Source organism: Centruroides sculpturatus, unplaced genomic scaffold (genome assembly GCF_000671375.1).
Source record: "Centruroides sculpturatus isolate CEXI.00-Female unplaced genomic scaffold, Cexi_2.0 scaffold67, whole genome shotgun sequence".
Classification (NCBI taxonomy): domain Eukaryota; kingdom Metazoa; phylum Arthropoda; class Arachnida; order Scorpiones; family Buthidae; genus Centruroides; species Centruroides sculpturatus.
Genome location: NW_019384305.1, coordinates 451,028 through 469,196, shown reverse-complemented (window position 1 = coordinate 469,196; position 18,169 = coordinate 451,028). Strand labels below are relative to the sequence as shown.

Genomic DNA, 18,169 nt, shown 5'->3' with positions numbered 1-18,169 from the left:
AAAGATTTTACACTATAATATATCCTAAATATCAGATACTCTGGAATGTAGTATTTACTTCTGTTGTTATAGAATACCTTATAATATCAATACCACATTTCTCAAATTTTAAAAATTATATCTGTTGTAATTAATATTCAAATAAGGAATAAAACTAGTGTTATCAAATTGAACTTACTAAAAGCATGAAAGTTGATTAAATACAACTAAAGAAATATAGTAATTTAATTTAGTAATCAGTTATTGTAAGAACAATATATACTGCTTAATATTTCATCATGTATTATTAATAAAGAACTTTTTTAAGAAAAATGTACTGGCAATAGGCATTTTTTGTGATCTTTAATCAATCTTTTACCGGCCAAAATGGAATAATTTTTCAATCTAGATTACCAGTATATTTTAAAAAAATTAATTAAAACATTTTAAATATAAAATACTTTTAATGTGATATTTTTTAAATTAATTTGAACACAATGTAAAGAATACTACATAAGTAACTTGAATCTGAAAATTTAGTAACACAAGTTTCTATGCATAAAAACATTCTCATTATCAAATTTTTATCATAAACAGAAGAATCCTGTAATCCAATTTAAAAAATAAACTTTTAAAGTTTAAAAACATATGTCTATCCAGCAAAATTTGTTGCATGAAATAATAATAATAATTAATAAACTTAGTTAAAAATAATAAATTTTAATTTAATATTTATACATTTTAAAAAATTAATTTAAGTAAAGAATAATTAATTTAACATAATTCAATTGTTAACATTTAATTTAAAAAAAGAAAAAATGTATATTAAATTATTCACATGAATTTTTCTAATTTAATTAATTATATTTAATGAAATAATTAATTCACCGTCAGTTTAATTATATTGTAATTTTATATGCGAGTATTTTGTTGCCCTCAAAGCTTATTTCCTATTTTCAAAATGATAAACATCTCTGTCAATTTTGCATTTTTGAAATGAGGGTAATCTTTTTTAATCGTTTAAAACAATCAAAAACAATGAACGAAATTCGAAACCGTTAACATTCAAAAATAAACAACCCTATGGGTATTTTAATTCAATGTAAATTGATTATAGGTTATTGACCCAATAAAAGATATGTTTTGTGAGCAGATGTGGAAAACAGGACTCGAGAATGGCCTTATTTTTTTCCTACTTGCATCCACTTCTTTATTCCCATTGTAGTCTTCTATAAGAAGATTGTTATGTTTCATGTATTGTTCTATAGAGTTTTCAGCTATCTTCAGTAAACAAAACTACAGTGTTTATGGAACGTTGCATGTAATATTTAACAAGAAGATTGCACGCAACGTTCCATGAACATTGTTCAATCTTTAACAAGATTACATGCAACGTTCCGTAAACACTGTTCAATCTTCAACACAATTACATGTCCATGAATATTGTTCAATCTTCAACAAGAAGATTACATTGAAGATGGTAAACTACAACTGAGAAGACTTGAAGCTACCAGAAACATTGAGAATTTAGTCTTCTTATAGAAGATTATATTGTTATATGGAATGGCCTATAAACTGTGGTCAATTTTCCGCTGAGTTCAATAAAAAAAGTACTGTACTACAATTTCTGAACAGAGAACGTTGCATATATTCTTCCTCAAGAGGAGTGAAGACCATGGTCTTAGCGATTGAAGACTGAACGTTACAATCCTGACTGCAATCTTGAGGACTGTATGGAACATTGATATACTGTTTCATGTGCTGTTCTATGTTCATGTGCTGTTCTACTGTTTCATGTGCTGTTCCATATCGTAGACAGAAAACTACGTGAAACATTGACAATTTAGATTTCTGTGAGTGTAGTAGCGGTTCATATAGTGTTATATATATTATATTCAGTTATTCTGAGTATTGTATTCAGTCTTCCGTAAAAAAAAGACTAAAATATTCAAAGAATACATGCAAAATTGTTAATTTATTCAAACTTAAATCGAAGTATTATCAGATACTACTTGTATACACGGGGGTATTCAAGTAAAGGGTATCAGCAGAGTTATTTAGTTCATAGAAGGCCCCAAAATTTAGTCTTTTACGCGGAAAAACATGATAAAATTATTTTGATAAATGGTAAAAATTCGTTTTATTTGCTATATTGATTTTATTTATATATTTTTATACTTCCGGAGAGTAGTAGAGCAAGTGATTAATCTATAATACTAATCGAATTACGTCATATACACGCAAGACCTGAAAATTATGAGGTAGGGCCCGATTCAGTCACAAGTATAGAGCTTTTGCTTACAAAGATGATTATTTTGAATTAGTTCGTATAGATCTTGGTGTTTATGTTTATAAAATTATTATTTATCTAATTTTTATGATATAGAACGGAGATAATACTAAAAATTCTGAAATTCTCTTGATTTTTTCGCTTATAGAACACGTTGGTTCTACTTCCTCTTTTCATTATCTTCAATGTTTAATCGAAGCAAATAGCGGTAATAAAATGATTTAATCGAATTTATAAATGATTTTAGCTATTTATATATAAAGAATAGATGCTAACTAAATAACTTTTACACAATATTCTGATATTTGTTTAAAAATTTTACAATATAGGCCTATATAATATTTCAATTTTCATATGGGCACAGTTTTCTTTCATCTTTAACAAGAATTCAATTGAAAAACAGTAATAAATTTTATGATAAAATAATTAAATAAAATTATGAGAGATAGCCATATATTTATTTAATATTTTTATTACAAAAAAATATTCTAATTTATCTACTTTTTACCTATGAGCATCTAAAATCTTCTCGAAGATGCAAACTCCTCATCACTTGATACGGAAGATCAGATCCAAATATTCGATTAAAAAAGCAAAAAAAAAAAAAGGTAAAGGAGATTAATTTATGTATAAAAACCAATTTATTTTGTTAAAAAAATTTACATATTGTTTATTTAACATTTCCTCTTTCTACATTCATTAATCTAAGGGTATAAAGTTTACACACTTTATTAATAATTAAAGATGTAAAATTAAATAAGTTATTTATACAAAGTCGATTTTTAATATTATCAGTAAACATTATTTCATTTTTTTAATCTTGTTTAACAATATTAAATTCAATATGATTGATTAATTCCCTACGATTTAGAACCATTCCGTTATAACAAGGTTGGGATTTCTCACCGTTAACTACAGTCACGCTAACGTGTTTGATTGGATAAAACGTAAAATCGAGTGATTCCTAACCTTGTTTTTTAACATTATAATTAGTTCTAAATATTATTAACCTTGTAATAATAACAAAATTTCAAATAATAATAATAAAAAAAAGCATTAATCACAGCTGCTACTTCATCCTAGTTTTGTAGGTTTTCTATTGATAAAACTAATTTAACACCTGCTTTATATCGAGTAGTAAATATATTTTGTAGATGATAAGTGACAAGAATTGATTGTAAAAAAACTAGTTTTGTTTCTTCCTTTATCAAATGACATTTAATATAACATATTAAAATGAAGATGGAGTCATTAAAATTACCATTTTCGAATATCGTAACAGGAGTCACCATTGGGAATTTACAAAGTAATACAATGGCTCGGATTCTATTTTATGACTTAACTTTAATGTCTTTCCAGTTTTAATAATATTGTTAATGCAAGTACTACGTGGGGGGAGAGAGGGAAATTTTTAAGGTAAATAACTATCGAATTTTCGGGGAAAAAGATATTAAAAAAAAATGGGGGAGAAAAAAAACAATATCCTGTTAGTTGAAATTATTTGAACGCGATGCATCTGTCTTTCAAACATCTGCCGTACGTTCAATAACTTGACAATCAGATATCATAGAAAATTCGACTTTCAAAATAAAAAGTGGCAAGTTTCAGGAAGCAAAAGCAACGGCCGAACCCGGTGTAATGGACTCGCTCACTCGTCGTTTAATCGATGTAGTAACTACCTTCACTCCCGTCCTTAGCAACGAGAGCGCAGCTGTCAGTCTGATGAGGGGCACAGTAATCACCTGGCCCTTTCCAACCACGGTTGGAAAGGGGTCGTCGACCGTCGTAACAGACCGTTAGGTGACGTCATTACGCATGCGTTCTATTAATTCTACCACCTCCTAAGGGAGAAAGGGTTCGACGAGTACAATCAAAGGATACCGTCTCTTAATAATGGATCCCATTCGTTTCTATTACTTTGCGAATTAAAACATTTTCAAAACGCGATAGACACGTTATTTTTTTTATGCATAACTCATATTCATATTACATTTTGCTTCCATTCTCTGGTCATTTTTTTCATCAATTTTTAAGTCCCTATCTGGTGTTTTTTTTTTTACTTTCCTTCCTGATGTTTCCCACACATTTTTATGGTTCCTTATGTGATTTCATCAGTTTTTCTGTTCTTTATGAAGATTTCTTACACCGAATTTTCATCTCGTGTCATTTTTGCATCAGTTTTCGTTCCTCTTCGTGGAATTTTTCATCCCTTTTTTTTTAATCATCCGCATCTTCCGCTCATTTTCGCTACATTTTTCACCAACTTTCAAGACTCCTTTATCAATTTTCATGAATTTTTATATGTTTTATAACATTTTCTAGAGAATATTTATTTATCTTCAGACTATTTTTCACCAGATTTTTACATTTTGAAACATGCCAACATTCTGTAGAGATTTAGTCGACACCGCATCAATAAATATTCCGAAATATCACATATATATATATTACTAGTGGGTTCACATAGATGGAATTTTTCAAAGTAATTCTTTTGCTCCCTCCTTTGCATTGCCGTATCTGCAAATGTTGCAATGCTTTGCTCATAAACAGATAAAATATATGTTAGCGTATAAATATATTATTTGATGTAAGCACTTTGGTCCAGGCAATAAAAACGTGTCCAAAAATATAAACATGAGATGTATCAACTGCTTCTTGGCAAATTTCTAAATCTTATCGTAGAAAATCTGAAAGCCCTTATTGAAGGGAACGGTTAAACTGCCGAACGTACACACACACACACACACACACACTATCATCAAGTATAGAATCCAAACGGATTTGTCAGTCGTCTTCTCCTATACAGATAGCTCTATGTAAATATATGCTTCGATGATTCCTCTTTTTATCGATTGTCGACTTCCATTTCTTCCGCTAGTTGTCATTTGTGTGACTTGAGTTTTGACATTGGTTTCTCTTCCTCCGGAGTAAATATGGGGTAGATAGATGATAAGTTGCACCATTCTTGTATGGGGAATAGGTACTAGTCTCTAGTAAACTTTGGATTATATATCAAGAGTTATTCTTTCTCATTTTAAAGTTTTCGTAAAGGGGAGGGATTGCATGAGACAATTACTATTACTTTATGCTCCGATACATACAACCTCCATTTTGCTATCTCGTTCCTGTAATTGATCTTTACATCCTCCTGTAATGCCCATATTTCTCTTGATTAAAATTTAAATTTGCCACATCTTAACTCCATATTTTGTTATATTTAAAATTACATTATAATGCTTCATTTTCTTTAAAAAAAAAAAAAATAAGAGAAAGCATATAAAATGACACTTTTTTGGCACTCGATTGCAACAGGATTAGCTTAATTAATGTAGCGAAGCGTGCGGCAAATTTCTGAATTTTTTTTTTAAATTAAAAATGGTAAATTTTCGAGTAATTAACTCAAATATTTGTTTAGTAAATCTCGAAGAATTGATGGTACTGTACTTCAAATGGCACAGTTCGTTGCACAGAGTGTACCGTACTGTCGATGGGTGAGATACTGACTTTTATGAAACGACTTCGAACCATTTTTTTCGGCGATAATTTCTACTGTGATGTCGACCACGTGATCGACCACCCGCTAAGCTGTTGCTGAATCACGGTTTTTAAGTGGATCTGGCGTACTATCTCAGTGCCGAAGGGAACGATGGGAAGGAAGATGGCAGCTGAAATCTGATCAAAAGACCGCTTGAAAACAGAAGATTTACCGAGTAACAGATAATGATTTTAGAACGTGATAAAAGATTTATATATCTTGACGGCCTTTAAATTCGAAAAAATAGCCAAATGCGAGGGGGAGGGGTGGAGTTGCGAAATTCATTAAAGAGAAGGATTCGGTCAATTTATCACACTTTTAACAACATTAGTAAAATTTATATTTAATAAAACTTTTCTATAAATATAACTAATATTACTTTTTATAAGCGGATTACCCATTTGACAATCTGTGCATGAAACAGTACCTTTTTTTTGGTACTTGTTGGTACTGTACTTTCAAAAGAGGTTAATTAGAGTGAACCAATGTAAAAATTTCAAGCATAATTTGCTATATATATATATATATATATATAATATACTACATATATATACCCGATATAACACCGTTACGTTATACCGAAGGGGGAGCGTGTAATTTTAAAGAACAACAATTTTTCTTCTCTGATTACATTTTGGTAGTTCAGTGTTTTTCTTTTGGTGTGTTAAAAGTTACGAAGGTCTTCGGGGAGAAACACCGAACAAGGTGACCCCTAACATGGGGAAGGAGGATAGAGAATTAGCCACACCTACTTCGAGGGTCAAGCATTTCCCGCTGTCATATGATCTGGAAACTCGTTGCAAGGGGACTCGAATGAATGGGGAGATTGGGGCGAAGTACCCCACAATAGTTGCTAAATGTATGCTATTCAATGCCGTCCTTTCCATGTACACATAGAATAGACAAAGAAGATAGCACCTGCAGGGTTCGTATTGAGTTACACATCCAACCTTACTATATATTCCTCAAAAATGTTTTTGAAGATTTTTACAACTAAAATTTTTGGTTCCTGGTAGAGAATTTCAATGCTTTTTTCATTGTTTATCTATTAAATTACTGAATAAAAAAAAATTAATCCAATAAATTTAATACCGTTTTTAACATTTAATAATACAACAACAACACGCAATTTAACTGATAAATAAGTAATTTTAAAGCGATTAATTGTATATATAATTAAATAATACAATGATTTAAAACATTTTTAATTATAATTAACAACTTAAAAATGAATTTTTTTAACGTAATAAAACTCATTTTAAATCAATAATATACATAGAAAATTACACGAATAAAAGGAAAAAAGAAAAGTTGACTCGAACAGGTATAACACGAAAAAACGTGGGCGAAATTTGTCACGTAATCCAGTTTTGAAATGATTTTCAAAGCACGACAAACTTTCTTAGAAACGACAAATGTAGAAAATTTAAAAGGAAAGTAGTTAAACTAGCCTTAAAAAGTAGCAATGGACATTTGTTGTTATCGAGAAGAATTTTTGAGTCAGCTCATCTTGCCCCATACCTTTCAACCGCAAAACATTAAGTTCACTGAACTTAAGTTTATATTCTAATTAAAATAAAACTTTTATAATTTACCTAAGGAGACGATAAATGATTAAATGTTAGACTATGAACCAGACTCAAAGGTATTTATGTCATGAGTTATAATTAAGACTATAAATAACGTTTTATAAAATTACCCCCGTCTTATTTTCATATTCTATTCAAAGAAAAATAAATTTCGCATCTCTTAAAGATTTTCTTCTCGTTTTTTTTTTAAATTTTAAATAAATTAATTTATTTAATTCCATAATTTATTCTTTAGGCTAAATCTCACTTGACGTGTTTAACACGCCTTAAAATATATTTTTATAAGTCTAAATTAAGAGTTAATATTTAAGGAAATTAAGGATATAAATTTATAATTTTTATATCGAAATGAATAATGGGGCCAACGTAAAATATCGTATGAAGTGGTAAAGGTTGGATCGTTTAAAGTACAATTTTGCTGTTGTTTTTTGCTGTTTAAGAGGGCAAAAAAAGGGAGAGAGAGAGAGACTTAACTGGAGGGTGCAATAAAACAAGATCTTGAAATTTCGAAACGTGATATTTTGCTTTAGTTAATCTTAAAAGAGGGAAATTTTTCTGGAGTAATCCACGCTGGAAGACAAATTCAATCTTTATGATGATAAATATTAATACGTTACATGTGACATCGTATAAAAGCCATGTTAATGTTTATCATCATCATCTTTATTATCATACAAAATTAATTGTAAATATTTATAGCACAAGATACTGAACACTCACAATCATCATCAGCATATAAAAACTAATGCAATACATGTTTATCAATTATCATTATTGTCTTACGAAATCAGCATGCGGTTATTGTTTATATATTCACATAAATATTCACCGTCATATATATATAAAAAAAAAAACAATGTGAATATTTTCACATGTATGATGATAAGCATTAATATATTGCAGATGTTGTTAGTGCTTTTGCTCTTTGCATAGGTGCAAGAGCGTGTTTATTTGTATACAATCCTATTTACACGAAACGAATTTAGGTCTGTATTAGATATTACTTCGTGTTTCCGTTCCGTATAGATACTGAAACACGTTACCTTAAACTTAACATCTGCTTAAAAGTGTCACATTAAATCATAATTTCATTTTTTTTTTTAAATAACAATTTTTTGGGGCTATTTAATTTTGAAACGTCACACACACACACACACACACAAAAAAAAGAGTCACTACTATAACCAAAAATAACTTGACCGGACGGATGCCACTAGAATCAATTTGGCCCCACTGCCAAATATCTTTTTCAAGTTTTTGTGCCAAAGCCCTTATGATCGTCCATGAACTCTGCCGGTGTCAAAGAACTGGAAAATAATAATTTTCCAGATATCTTTCAGGTTCGAGAACTAAAGCAATAATTAATTTTAAAGAAGTGACACGAAGGGGATGATAACAGTTGACGAGGTGGCCGAGTGGTTAAGGCGATGGACTGCTAATCCATTGGGCTCTGCCCGCGTGGGTTCGAATCCCATCCTCGTCGGATTTGTTTTATAATTCTTTTTTAAACATCTCTATGCAGTTTTTCCACTCCCTCCCCCGAGCTCGATATTTACTCGTTTTTTTTTTTTCTTAAATGTGTTACAAATTAGAAATTTATCATATACAGATTATGCTGGGAAATAACTAACATCAATCATGCGATAATGCTATCTATAGTTAGTAAATAGGTCATTGCATCTGACGTAACGGAAGTACAAGCGCTTTGTCATAGTCACGTGCAAAAATGACACGTGAATCCGCTGCTATGAATACTGATGTAATAAAGCTCCGTGTAAAGCTCATAGGAAAGAACGAATTTGCTTTTCTTAAACTCCGACATTTTTATTTTTTAAGTTCCTTTTTACGTTTATTAAATTATTCAATTATATATATATATATATATTTTTTTTTTATTCGATTAATAAATTAAGAATATGTTTAAGCATCTCTTCTCTAATAGAAATAAAAAGAGGCAGGTGTGACAATGAACTTAAATGAGGCCCGATAAAGGTAAAAGGTCAAGTTCGAAGTTAATATATGACAATGCTTTTCTCCCTTTTTTTTTTATTTATCGTATATATTATAAGGCCCCTGAACAAAATTTACTTAGCCATTCTTACTGGTTGTACTTCTCTTAAATTTTATGCGGCCAAACATATATATATATATATTTTTTTTTTCGTAATGAGAAAATCGTATTTAACAGTTTAAACCGTTTAAATTATTTAAATCAAATTTAAATTCTAATTGATGGATTTCATTTGTTGATTTCTTTAATTACGTAAGTGAAATTGATGCGAAGATAAACGTTATTGGTTAGTTTGAATTGTTAAAAAACGGCGTTTAAATTATTTAAATCCGTTTCAAATTGTAATCGATGGATTTAATTTGTTAATTTTTTTTTAATTACGTAAGTGAAATTAACACGAAGATAAACGTTATTGGTTAGTTTGAATTTTTAAAGAAACTGCGTGAAAAAAAAAAATTATTTATAATTGGTAATTTCAAATGAATTTTTGTAAACTTACAAGGGTGTTGTTAAGAAATGATTAATATCAGCCTCAAAGAATAAATTTGAATTACGAATTCGATCCCCGCACTGTAATAAGAGTGAATCTTCCACTCTGTTTTGCACGGAATTGCCCCCAAGACTTTCAAAACAGGATACGAGAAATGTCGGTAACATTTTTACAATCGCTACGAGTAATAGAGAAGATAGTGATTAGACAGACAGACCTACTTGGTCGACTTGAATTTTACGATAGGTTCAGGAGAGAGCTCGTGCAGTTAGTTTTAAGGCGTTCTCTGTCCTATTTCTAGTACCAAACACCCACTGCTATCGAATAAAAAAAGAAAGAAAATAGCAATTTTGTGGCTTTGCCCTTACTCACATAAGCATTTTTCAACGTCAGAAAACAAAGCCATGACTTTGCATAATTCGAAATTATCACTGCAAATACTCATCTTTCTGTCTCAATTTTAAATAAATAAATAAATCATTCTTATTAGGGAAAACGTCTCTACGTTTTAATCCCTCATTTAACCATCATAAACTTCAACTTTGAAAATAAATTCGAGTAAACATTAATTAATTATCAAGGCACTTAAATCACCAAATAAATCCAAAAAAGTAACACTTAAAATCCCTATCACGTATCACGTGACTTGGGAATACGTAATTTGGGCTGGCTCTTACGTCATAAAAAAAAAAATAATAATAAATACGCGGTCGGTTTCGACTCCATTAAAGTTGGGACATATTTTAAAGTAAAATATTGGAATATTTTGAAAGGATGAGAATTAAATATTACATCAACTTATAGAATTAACGTTGATTTATTGATTAACCCAATTCAAAGTGTTTAGAAAGTAGATATTAAGGAAAATATTCAACAGGAAATTATATGATGTATATTATATTAATTATGCAGATAACGTTATGGCGTAACTTATCATATTATTTATAAAATAATTATCCATTTATTAATTTTCGAAGAATTATTTTAACAGATAAAAAGAAAATACATCAAGATAAAATGCCTGTAAATTGGTTAGAAGTTAAGAACAATGGCTTTAAAACAAATTACAATATAGGAAAATCGGTAAAGAGGTGCTCTTGTTTGTGATCTTTACTGGTAATCAGTGAACTAGCTGATAACACCTTTCGACATGGCAAACAATGTAGATATTTTGTTATTTTACTTCTTGCTTAGTGGCCTGTAGGCTATTTTGACCTTTTAAAATATAAGGGAGAAGAAGTTTGTAAAGGTGATGGTTTGACCCTGGTCAAAAATAGTCATTGAAATACCAGGAGGGAAGTTGTTTACCGTGCAAAATCACTAAACTTGACTTTAAAATTTTCTTTCTTTTTCAAAAATATTTTCATNCCAGGCAATTGCCCTTTTTGCCCGTAGGATAATGCGCCACTGATATACAGTATCTAAGAATTAATCTATAGAATAATATAAAAACTCACGATTCTTTATATAATATTTAAGATATAAGAACTGTATTAATTAAAATACAAATTTCGAATTGTCGCCACCATATTTGATTCTGAAATCGGCACTAAATCGAGTGTGGAGTTAAATTGAAGTATCTGGAACGATGAGAATTATGTATATTAAAGTCTACACACTAATTTGATTTCGGGAGCTTGTAATTTGCCATTAAAAACTATGGCTTGCAACGTACAGATCCTGAAAGAATTCTCAATTTCATTGGCATTTTATGTGGTGGCACTATTTAGGAGGGTTTGACCGTACAGTACATTGACCCATATATATATTACATTATCCTATTTTTTTCAAATATTAATATTAAGTAACTGATATAATTTATAATTATCAATTATTCTAAGTTGATAGATTATATCAGAATTCCATAAATCATCTCAAGAATAAGATATTTCACATGATTAATAAGATTCTTAATAATAATTTTTAGCATATTTATATATAGACCTATATATATATTTTTTCCTTATATATTATTTTAAACAAAAATGAAACCAGGATAATTATAGTATCGATGCTCTTAACCTGATTTTATTTTATTTTATTTAAGTTGTCATGAGAAATTAATAATACAGTCAAACCTGTAAACAACGGACACTGAATGTAAGGTATTTAAAGTATAACAGTTTCTGAGAGAATGGCCGCCTTTTAGAGGTGGTCGTTATTGGAGATTCGACTGTAATAAAATATATGAGGCATATATTATGATATTATAACAGGATTCGCATAAAAATTACTAACAAATGTTATTTTCTAAGGAGAAGTTACGGTTATTGAGGTCAAGGAATTGGAAAAAAGTAATAAAAATTGTGTTTTGGGAGACTTTAAATTGAAAGCTTACTTGTTTATTTTTTAGATTTTTTTAATGTTTTAAATATTAAATTATAATTAACGTTATCAATTAAAATTAAATGAAAATATTACGATTCGAATATTATTATAAAGTGTGGTTCTTGGAATCACACTGTGATAAGTGAGTCACGTTTCTTATTTATTTATACGATTATAACTGGTTAAAATTGTATTTTTTTATTAATAAAATTAAATTTAAATTATTAATATTTGTGTTTTTAATTGTTTCATTCGTCTGTCTTCATATAATTTTTGAAATTTTGGATTTAAAACATTACGTTTCTATAACTTAAATTCGAAACTTTAACTTCGATGTGTCTAACACGTGTCTACGAATAAAATTTGAAATTTTAGTTCTAAATCATTACTTATTTAAGCTAAAATAAGTAATTTTAGTTCTAAAACATCGTATATTTGAGCTGAAATTCGAAAATTCTAGTAATAGAATATCATTTATCTAAGCTAATATCCTTTCTATCCATCGAATGTGTCTGCGAAGTTAGCTCATATTTTTACGTAAAATCGACGTCATTCTTTGGAATTTCTCATTATAAAATTGAAGATATGACATCAAATTGACGTAGAAAATGTACAGTACATTATTCCAATTAAATCTGTATTTGAAGCGACAATTTTTTTTCGTTTTATATGGCGAATTTTATAATTGGAAAGGAGTTTGTAAATTGTGAAAATTTCAAAAATCCCAACTGTAAATCACTAGAAATAGTAATTAAAATGAGAATGTTAAGCTGATCTAAATGAAAAGATAACTTTGAAGTCTAAATTGTTTGAAAAGTAAGTGTTTTCACACAATTTAAGATTGAAAAGAATTGAAAACGTACCGCCTGTATTAACTTAAATGGCTCTAATTGTAATAAAATACCTCGAAAATAATTGGTCACGGTTCTAAAATGTGTAAAATCACCCCTTAATGAATTGACATTTTTCAACGGTCATTGTTTACAAGGTGTGTTAAATGAAGAAATTATGAATTTTTAATAGGTTTCTTATCAACCTGACGGGCCCTAAGAAACAATAAATGATTTAGAAAGCATTTAAAAAGATATTTTACAAACTAATTAGGCCACCTACTTTGACTTAAAATAAGTACAGTACGGTGTATGTCTACTACTTTGATTAGTCAAATGGACTAAGTGGTTTATGCTCCTGGCTAATTAAAAGGATATGTAGAACGAATTTGTATTTAAAAATCATTACTACAATGTCAAAAATGTCATTTATTAACAAACTCCTATCCATCCAAGACTAATTATACTCTCCTAATTGTATGACAAATCAATTATTTCCTACAAGAATTAGAATTTTATACTAAACAAACTCAACCCCATCTCCCCCCCCCTTTTGTTGAAAAATTTAAAATAAAGTAATCACTCGAACTGGCTTGTTTGGTGCGCAATATCGGGAGACGAAAAATCTAGCGTAATATCGAGGCCTTCTAACGAACGATACGTATATAAAAGACTACGTATCGCAACCAAGGTCAACGATGAAAATATAGGTCAAGTTACGACGGAACTGATTTAGCTGCTACAAGCAAGCTTCGTTGTTTTCATTTTGATAGAAGGACGAACGCAACAGGAACTTGGTTTCTGATAAAACTGGATGTTTGCTAAAAACCTTTTTATCACACCGGTCGACTAGAGGAAGGGATGGTTTCGACTGGATATTCTAAGAAATTATAAATATCAATTTTACTCTACGACTACACACGAAATTATTGACACTGTATATATATATATATATATATATATGGCAAATGTAGTAAATAGTAATGATGATAATCAGTAAAGTAAGTACAATAAGTAGTGTATAAAAGCATACAGGGATTAACTCGATTCCGTTAAGTAATGGAGTTCTAAGAATGGATTAACGAATTCTTATCTCTACTACTAAGTAAATAATTAAGATAATGAATTGTAGTAAGGAAAACAGGCTTATTTTTATTGATAAATTCTCTTTCCTTAATTTACAAGATTCTTATGAACACCGCAAATAACATATCCCCCTAGGGATGATTCCTTACTTTAAACTTAATGTTAATTCGTTAAAAGTTACGAATTTAAATTGAATTTTTTCCCTCGTTCTCTACACTTTTTATTATATATATATATATTTTTTTATTAAAAATAAAATATTCGAAGATTGAATTCTTTATAAAAGTCATGCCGAAATATAAGCGCGCAATTCACTCCTTGTCGATAAAGCATAAAAATATGCAAATTACGGGTCCTAGACTCTTTCCCCGCGGCTCCTGTAAGCTGCTTCTACTATTAAATGAAAATTTTGTCAATTTTGTCTTGTGGAAATAATTACGGATTTGGAGAGAAAGAGGGGAGTGAAATTTGCATAACTGCACGCTCGACATTGAGCTTTTTATAACATAACGAACCGTATACGGACCTACTGTATATAACGAAGTCTCCCACGTGACTGAATTAAAAGATCGACCTTCTTATACGAACCTTGAAAAGTAACGTTATATCAGGTTCTAATTAAACAAATATAAATTCCAGGAAAAATATTAACGATAAATTCCTCGAATCATTAATGCAAAATAATATTTATAAACATCTTTTCTTTATTATTTTTTTTTTTTTTTGTTATTTTGTGCCAAGAAATAATAGAAACAAGTATATTTTTGAATGAAAAATTCGCCAGTAATGCTTTCTTGCGCGTTTAAATAGGAGGAGGGAGAGTTAAAATTCGAATCTATCGTAAAAATATGCAAAATAATGTAACAATTTTAAAGAGAAAATGATGAAAATTCTTGGAATTATATCTATCTATCCACAATCTCTTTTATATAAGTGAATTTAAACCGTTTTTTTTATCTATCTACGAAACGATTTTATTCGGCAGGGAAGGGAAGGGGAGGAGAAAAAAATGAAATAAATAAATAAATAAATGCACTCGAGATAAAACTTCACGATATTAGGCTGTGTGGCATTATACCAAACTTCTTGTTGTTTGCTGTTGTGAAACATCTGGCGTTATTCCCACTTCGAAGTTTGCACATCCTCGGAGCAATACACTACCACCTATAGAACACCCGAGTTCATCTTTATTTTTAAACGTTTTGACGTAATTATTTCTATCTCCGTACTTAATTTGACCTTCCATATCTTGCTAGATAAAAATACATAAAAATCGCCGACTTTTCGGATAAGATACGTAAAAGTTCGACCCACTTCACTTTCTCCTTTAGAGCAATCCCTTAAAGGAAAAGTAAGTGTGTTAAACCATCAAAAAATCGACATGTTTAGCTATTAATAAAAAAAATAAAATGGCGCCTCTTCTTACGATTTGTATTATTAATTTACTACGAGTATATATAAGAAAATTTGTCAATTACTTGTAAATAGAGACGAATTAGATTATTATTATTTTTTTTAAATGATTTATTATTATTTCTGTATATAAAATTAAGGATGTTGAATTAATTAAATATTTTTCTTTTTTATAGTATTAAAATATTTAAAAGAACGGATTAAAATGACGTCATTTTAATATTCTTGGAAAGACACATTGTTATAGTGAAGAGCGACGCGTGGCGGCGAACGGTCGACACATAGACGAGCGAGGAATCGTCGATCGTACATTTCGAAGCCATTACGTCACAAAAGGAGAGAGAGAGAAAGAGGGTCGGACTTCGAACACATCGACAACATACACACACACGGAGCGGTGAGAGAGAGAGAGAGAGAGAGACGGAGGAAAAAGCGAAAGTCGCCGTCCAGACTCGCTTGTGTAAATACGATTTAACTCCTCCCACTTTATCCTTGAACGTCTTCGGGGGCGTTCACCTTGACACTACCCTACTTTCCTATTGGCGGACGAGTTGCGACGTCACACGTCCGCGGCCATAAGAAGACCGATACCAGAGCGCCACCGTTCGCTGTAGGTTTATACGTTGGTGAGAGAAGATCGTGCGTCATAAGGATTTTTAGACTCGAGACTTGGCCCCTGTTTATGGGGAGTGGATTTTAGTCGAACCGTGTCATACTTTGGATTAACCCGTTTCGTGCCTTCGTTACGCCGACCTGGACTGGATAACAATCAACGGCCAGATAGTGTTGTGCTAAGCATGGTACCGCACAGCAACTCGACCGACGGTGGTAACGTGTCTGCAGCTTCGGCTGGCAATCATGACTTAGTGTCAGGAGGAGTCAGGCCGAAGATAAGTGACAGAAGACAATCAATGAGTGAGGAGCAAGTCTTCGGATCGCTCAAAGTCGATTCCAATTCTAGAACGCCATATACGGACGCCACGCAATGCAAGAAAGTTACGAATCATATCAAAAGACCGATGAACGCTTTTATGGTCTGGAGTCAGATCGAACGAAGGAAGATCTGCGAGCAACAGCCAGACATGCACAATGCCGAGATCAGTAAACGGTTGGGTCGCAGGTGGAAACTTCTATCGGAAGACGAACGTCAACCTTTCATAGAGGAGGCCGAACGGCTGCGTATATTACATATGCAGCAATATCCAGACTACAAATATAGGCCCAAGAAGAAAGCGAAACAATTGCCCAAGTCCGAAAAGTCCACCAGCAAACACAGTTTGGGTAAGCACAAGAGTAGTAGCGGAGGCGATCGTGGTTCCAGCAAGCCCAAGCACCAACGCACGAGCGCAACCACGGTGACCCACGCCGTCAATCAGAATCGACTCAAACTCAAACTGACCATCGACAAGAAGTTCAGAGACAGTATTAGACAGAGTAAACACGTGCCGCTTTCTGTTAGTCAACTTACCCCGCCTGCCAAAGTCCCTTGCTCCCCATCGGCAGACGAGCCGGCTTCACCCGAGAGTGCTAACATTAGCCTATACGACGATCTGTTCGACAAGAGCACGGGGGGTAACGGTACCAGCGCGTGCGTTCCGCAAGCGTCGCGTCTGGCCGAGGGACCAGTGGACAGCAGCCTGGCCGATTTGGACGCATTGGCGGACGTATTACAGTTCCCCTCCAACTGGGCACAGGAATTAGGCAGCCTGACAAACCTCACGGAATTGGACACCGTGGATACCGCAAGTTCCAGTTCCGGATCGCATTTTGAATTTCCAGACTATACTACTCCCGAAGTGTCAGATATTTTGGGTGGAGGTGATTGGTTGGATACAAGTTTCGCATCCTCCCTATCACGTATCACGTGACTTGGGAATACGTAATTTGGGCTGGCTCTTACGTCATAAAAAAAAATAATAATAAATACGCGGTCGGTTTCGACTCCATTAAAGTTGGGACATATTTTAAAGTAAAATATTGGAATATTTTGAAAGGATGAGAATTAAATATTACATCAACTTATAGAATTAACGTTGATTTATTGATTAACCCAATTCAAAGTGTTTAGAAAGTAGATATTAAGGAAAATATTCAACAGGAAATTATATGATGTATATTATATTAATTATGCAGATAACGTTATGGCGTAACTTATCATATTATTTATAAAATAATTATCCATTTATTAATTTTCGAAGAATTATTTTAACAGATAAAAAGAAAATACATCAAGATAAAATGCCTGTAAATTGGTTAGAAGTTAAGAACAATGGCTTTAAAACAAATTACAATATAGGAAAATCGGTAAAGAGGTGCTCTTGTTTGTGATCTTTACTGGTAATCAGTGAACTAGCTGATAACACCTTTCGACATGGCAAACAATGTAGATATTTTGTTATTTTACTTCTTGCTTAGTGGCCTGTAGGCTATTTTGACCTTTTAAAATATAAGGGAGAAGAAGTTTGTAAAGGTGATGGTTTGACCCTGGTCAAAAATAGTCATTGAAATACCAGGAGGGAAGTTGTTTACCGTGCAAAATCACTAAACTTGACTTTAAAATTTTCTTTCTTTTTCAAAAATATTTTCATTATATATATATATATTTTTTTTTTTTACTT

The 18,169-nt window shown here is 31.2% G+C and overlaps 1 protein-coding gene and 1 non-coding gene across 2 annotated transcripts; both read left to right on the top strand.

The window, feature by feature from the left end:
* Positions 1 to 8,794: 8,794 nt before the first annotated feature.
* Positions 8,795 to 8,876, top strand: Trnas-gcu. Its single transcript has one exon. It is a non-coding gene; the product is annotated as a tRNA-Ser (tRNA).
* A 7,145-nt stretch (positions 8,877 to 16,021) lies between these two features.
* LOC111618577 (transcription factor Sox-11-like) lies at positions 16,022 to 17,419 on the top strand. Its single transcript, XM_023360136.1, has one exon. The coding sequence runs from the start codon at positions 16,349 to 16,351 to the stop codon at positions 17,417 to 17,419; it is 1,071 nt and encodes a 356-aa protein (XP_023215904.1). The 5' UTR covers positions 16,022 to 16,348.
* Positions 17,420 to 18,169: the final 750 nt, after the last annotated feature.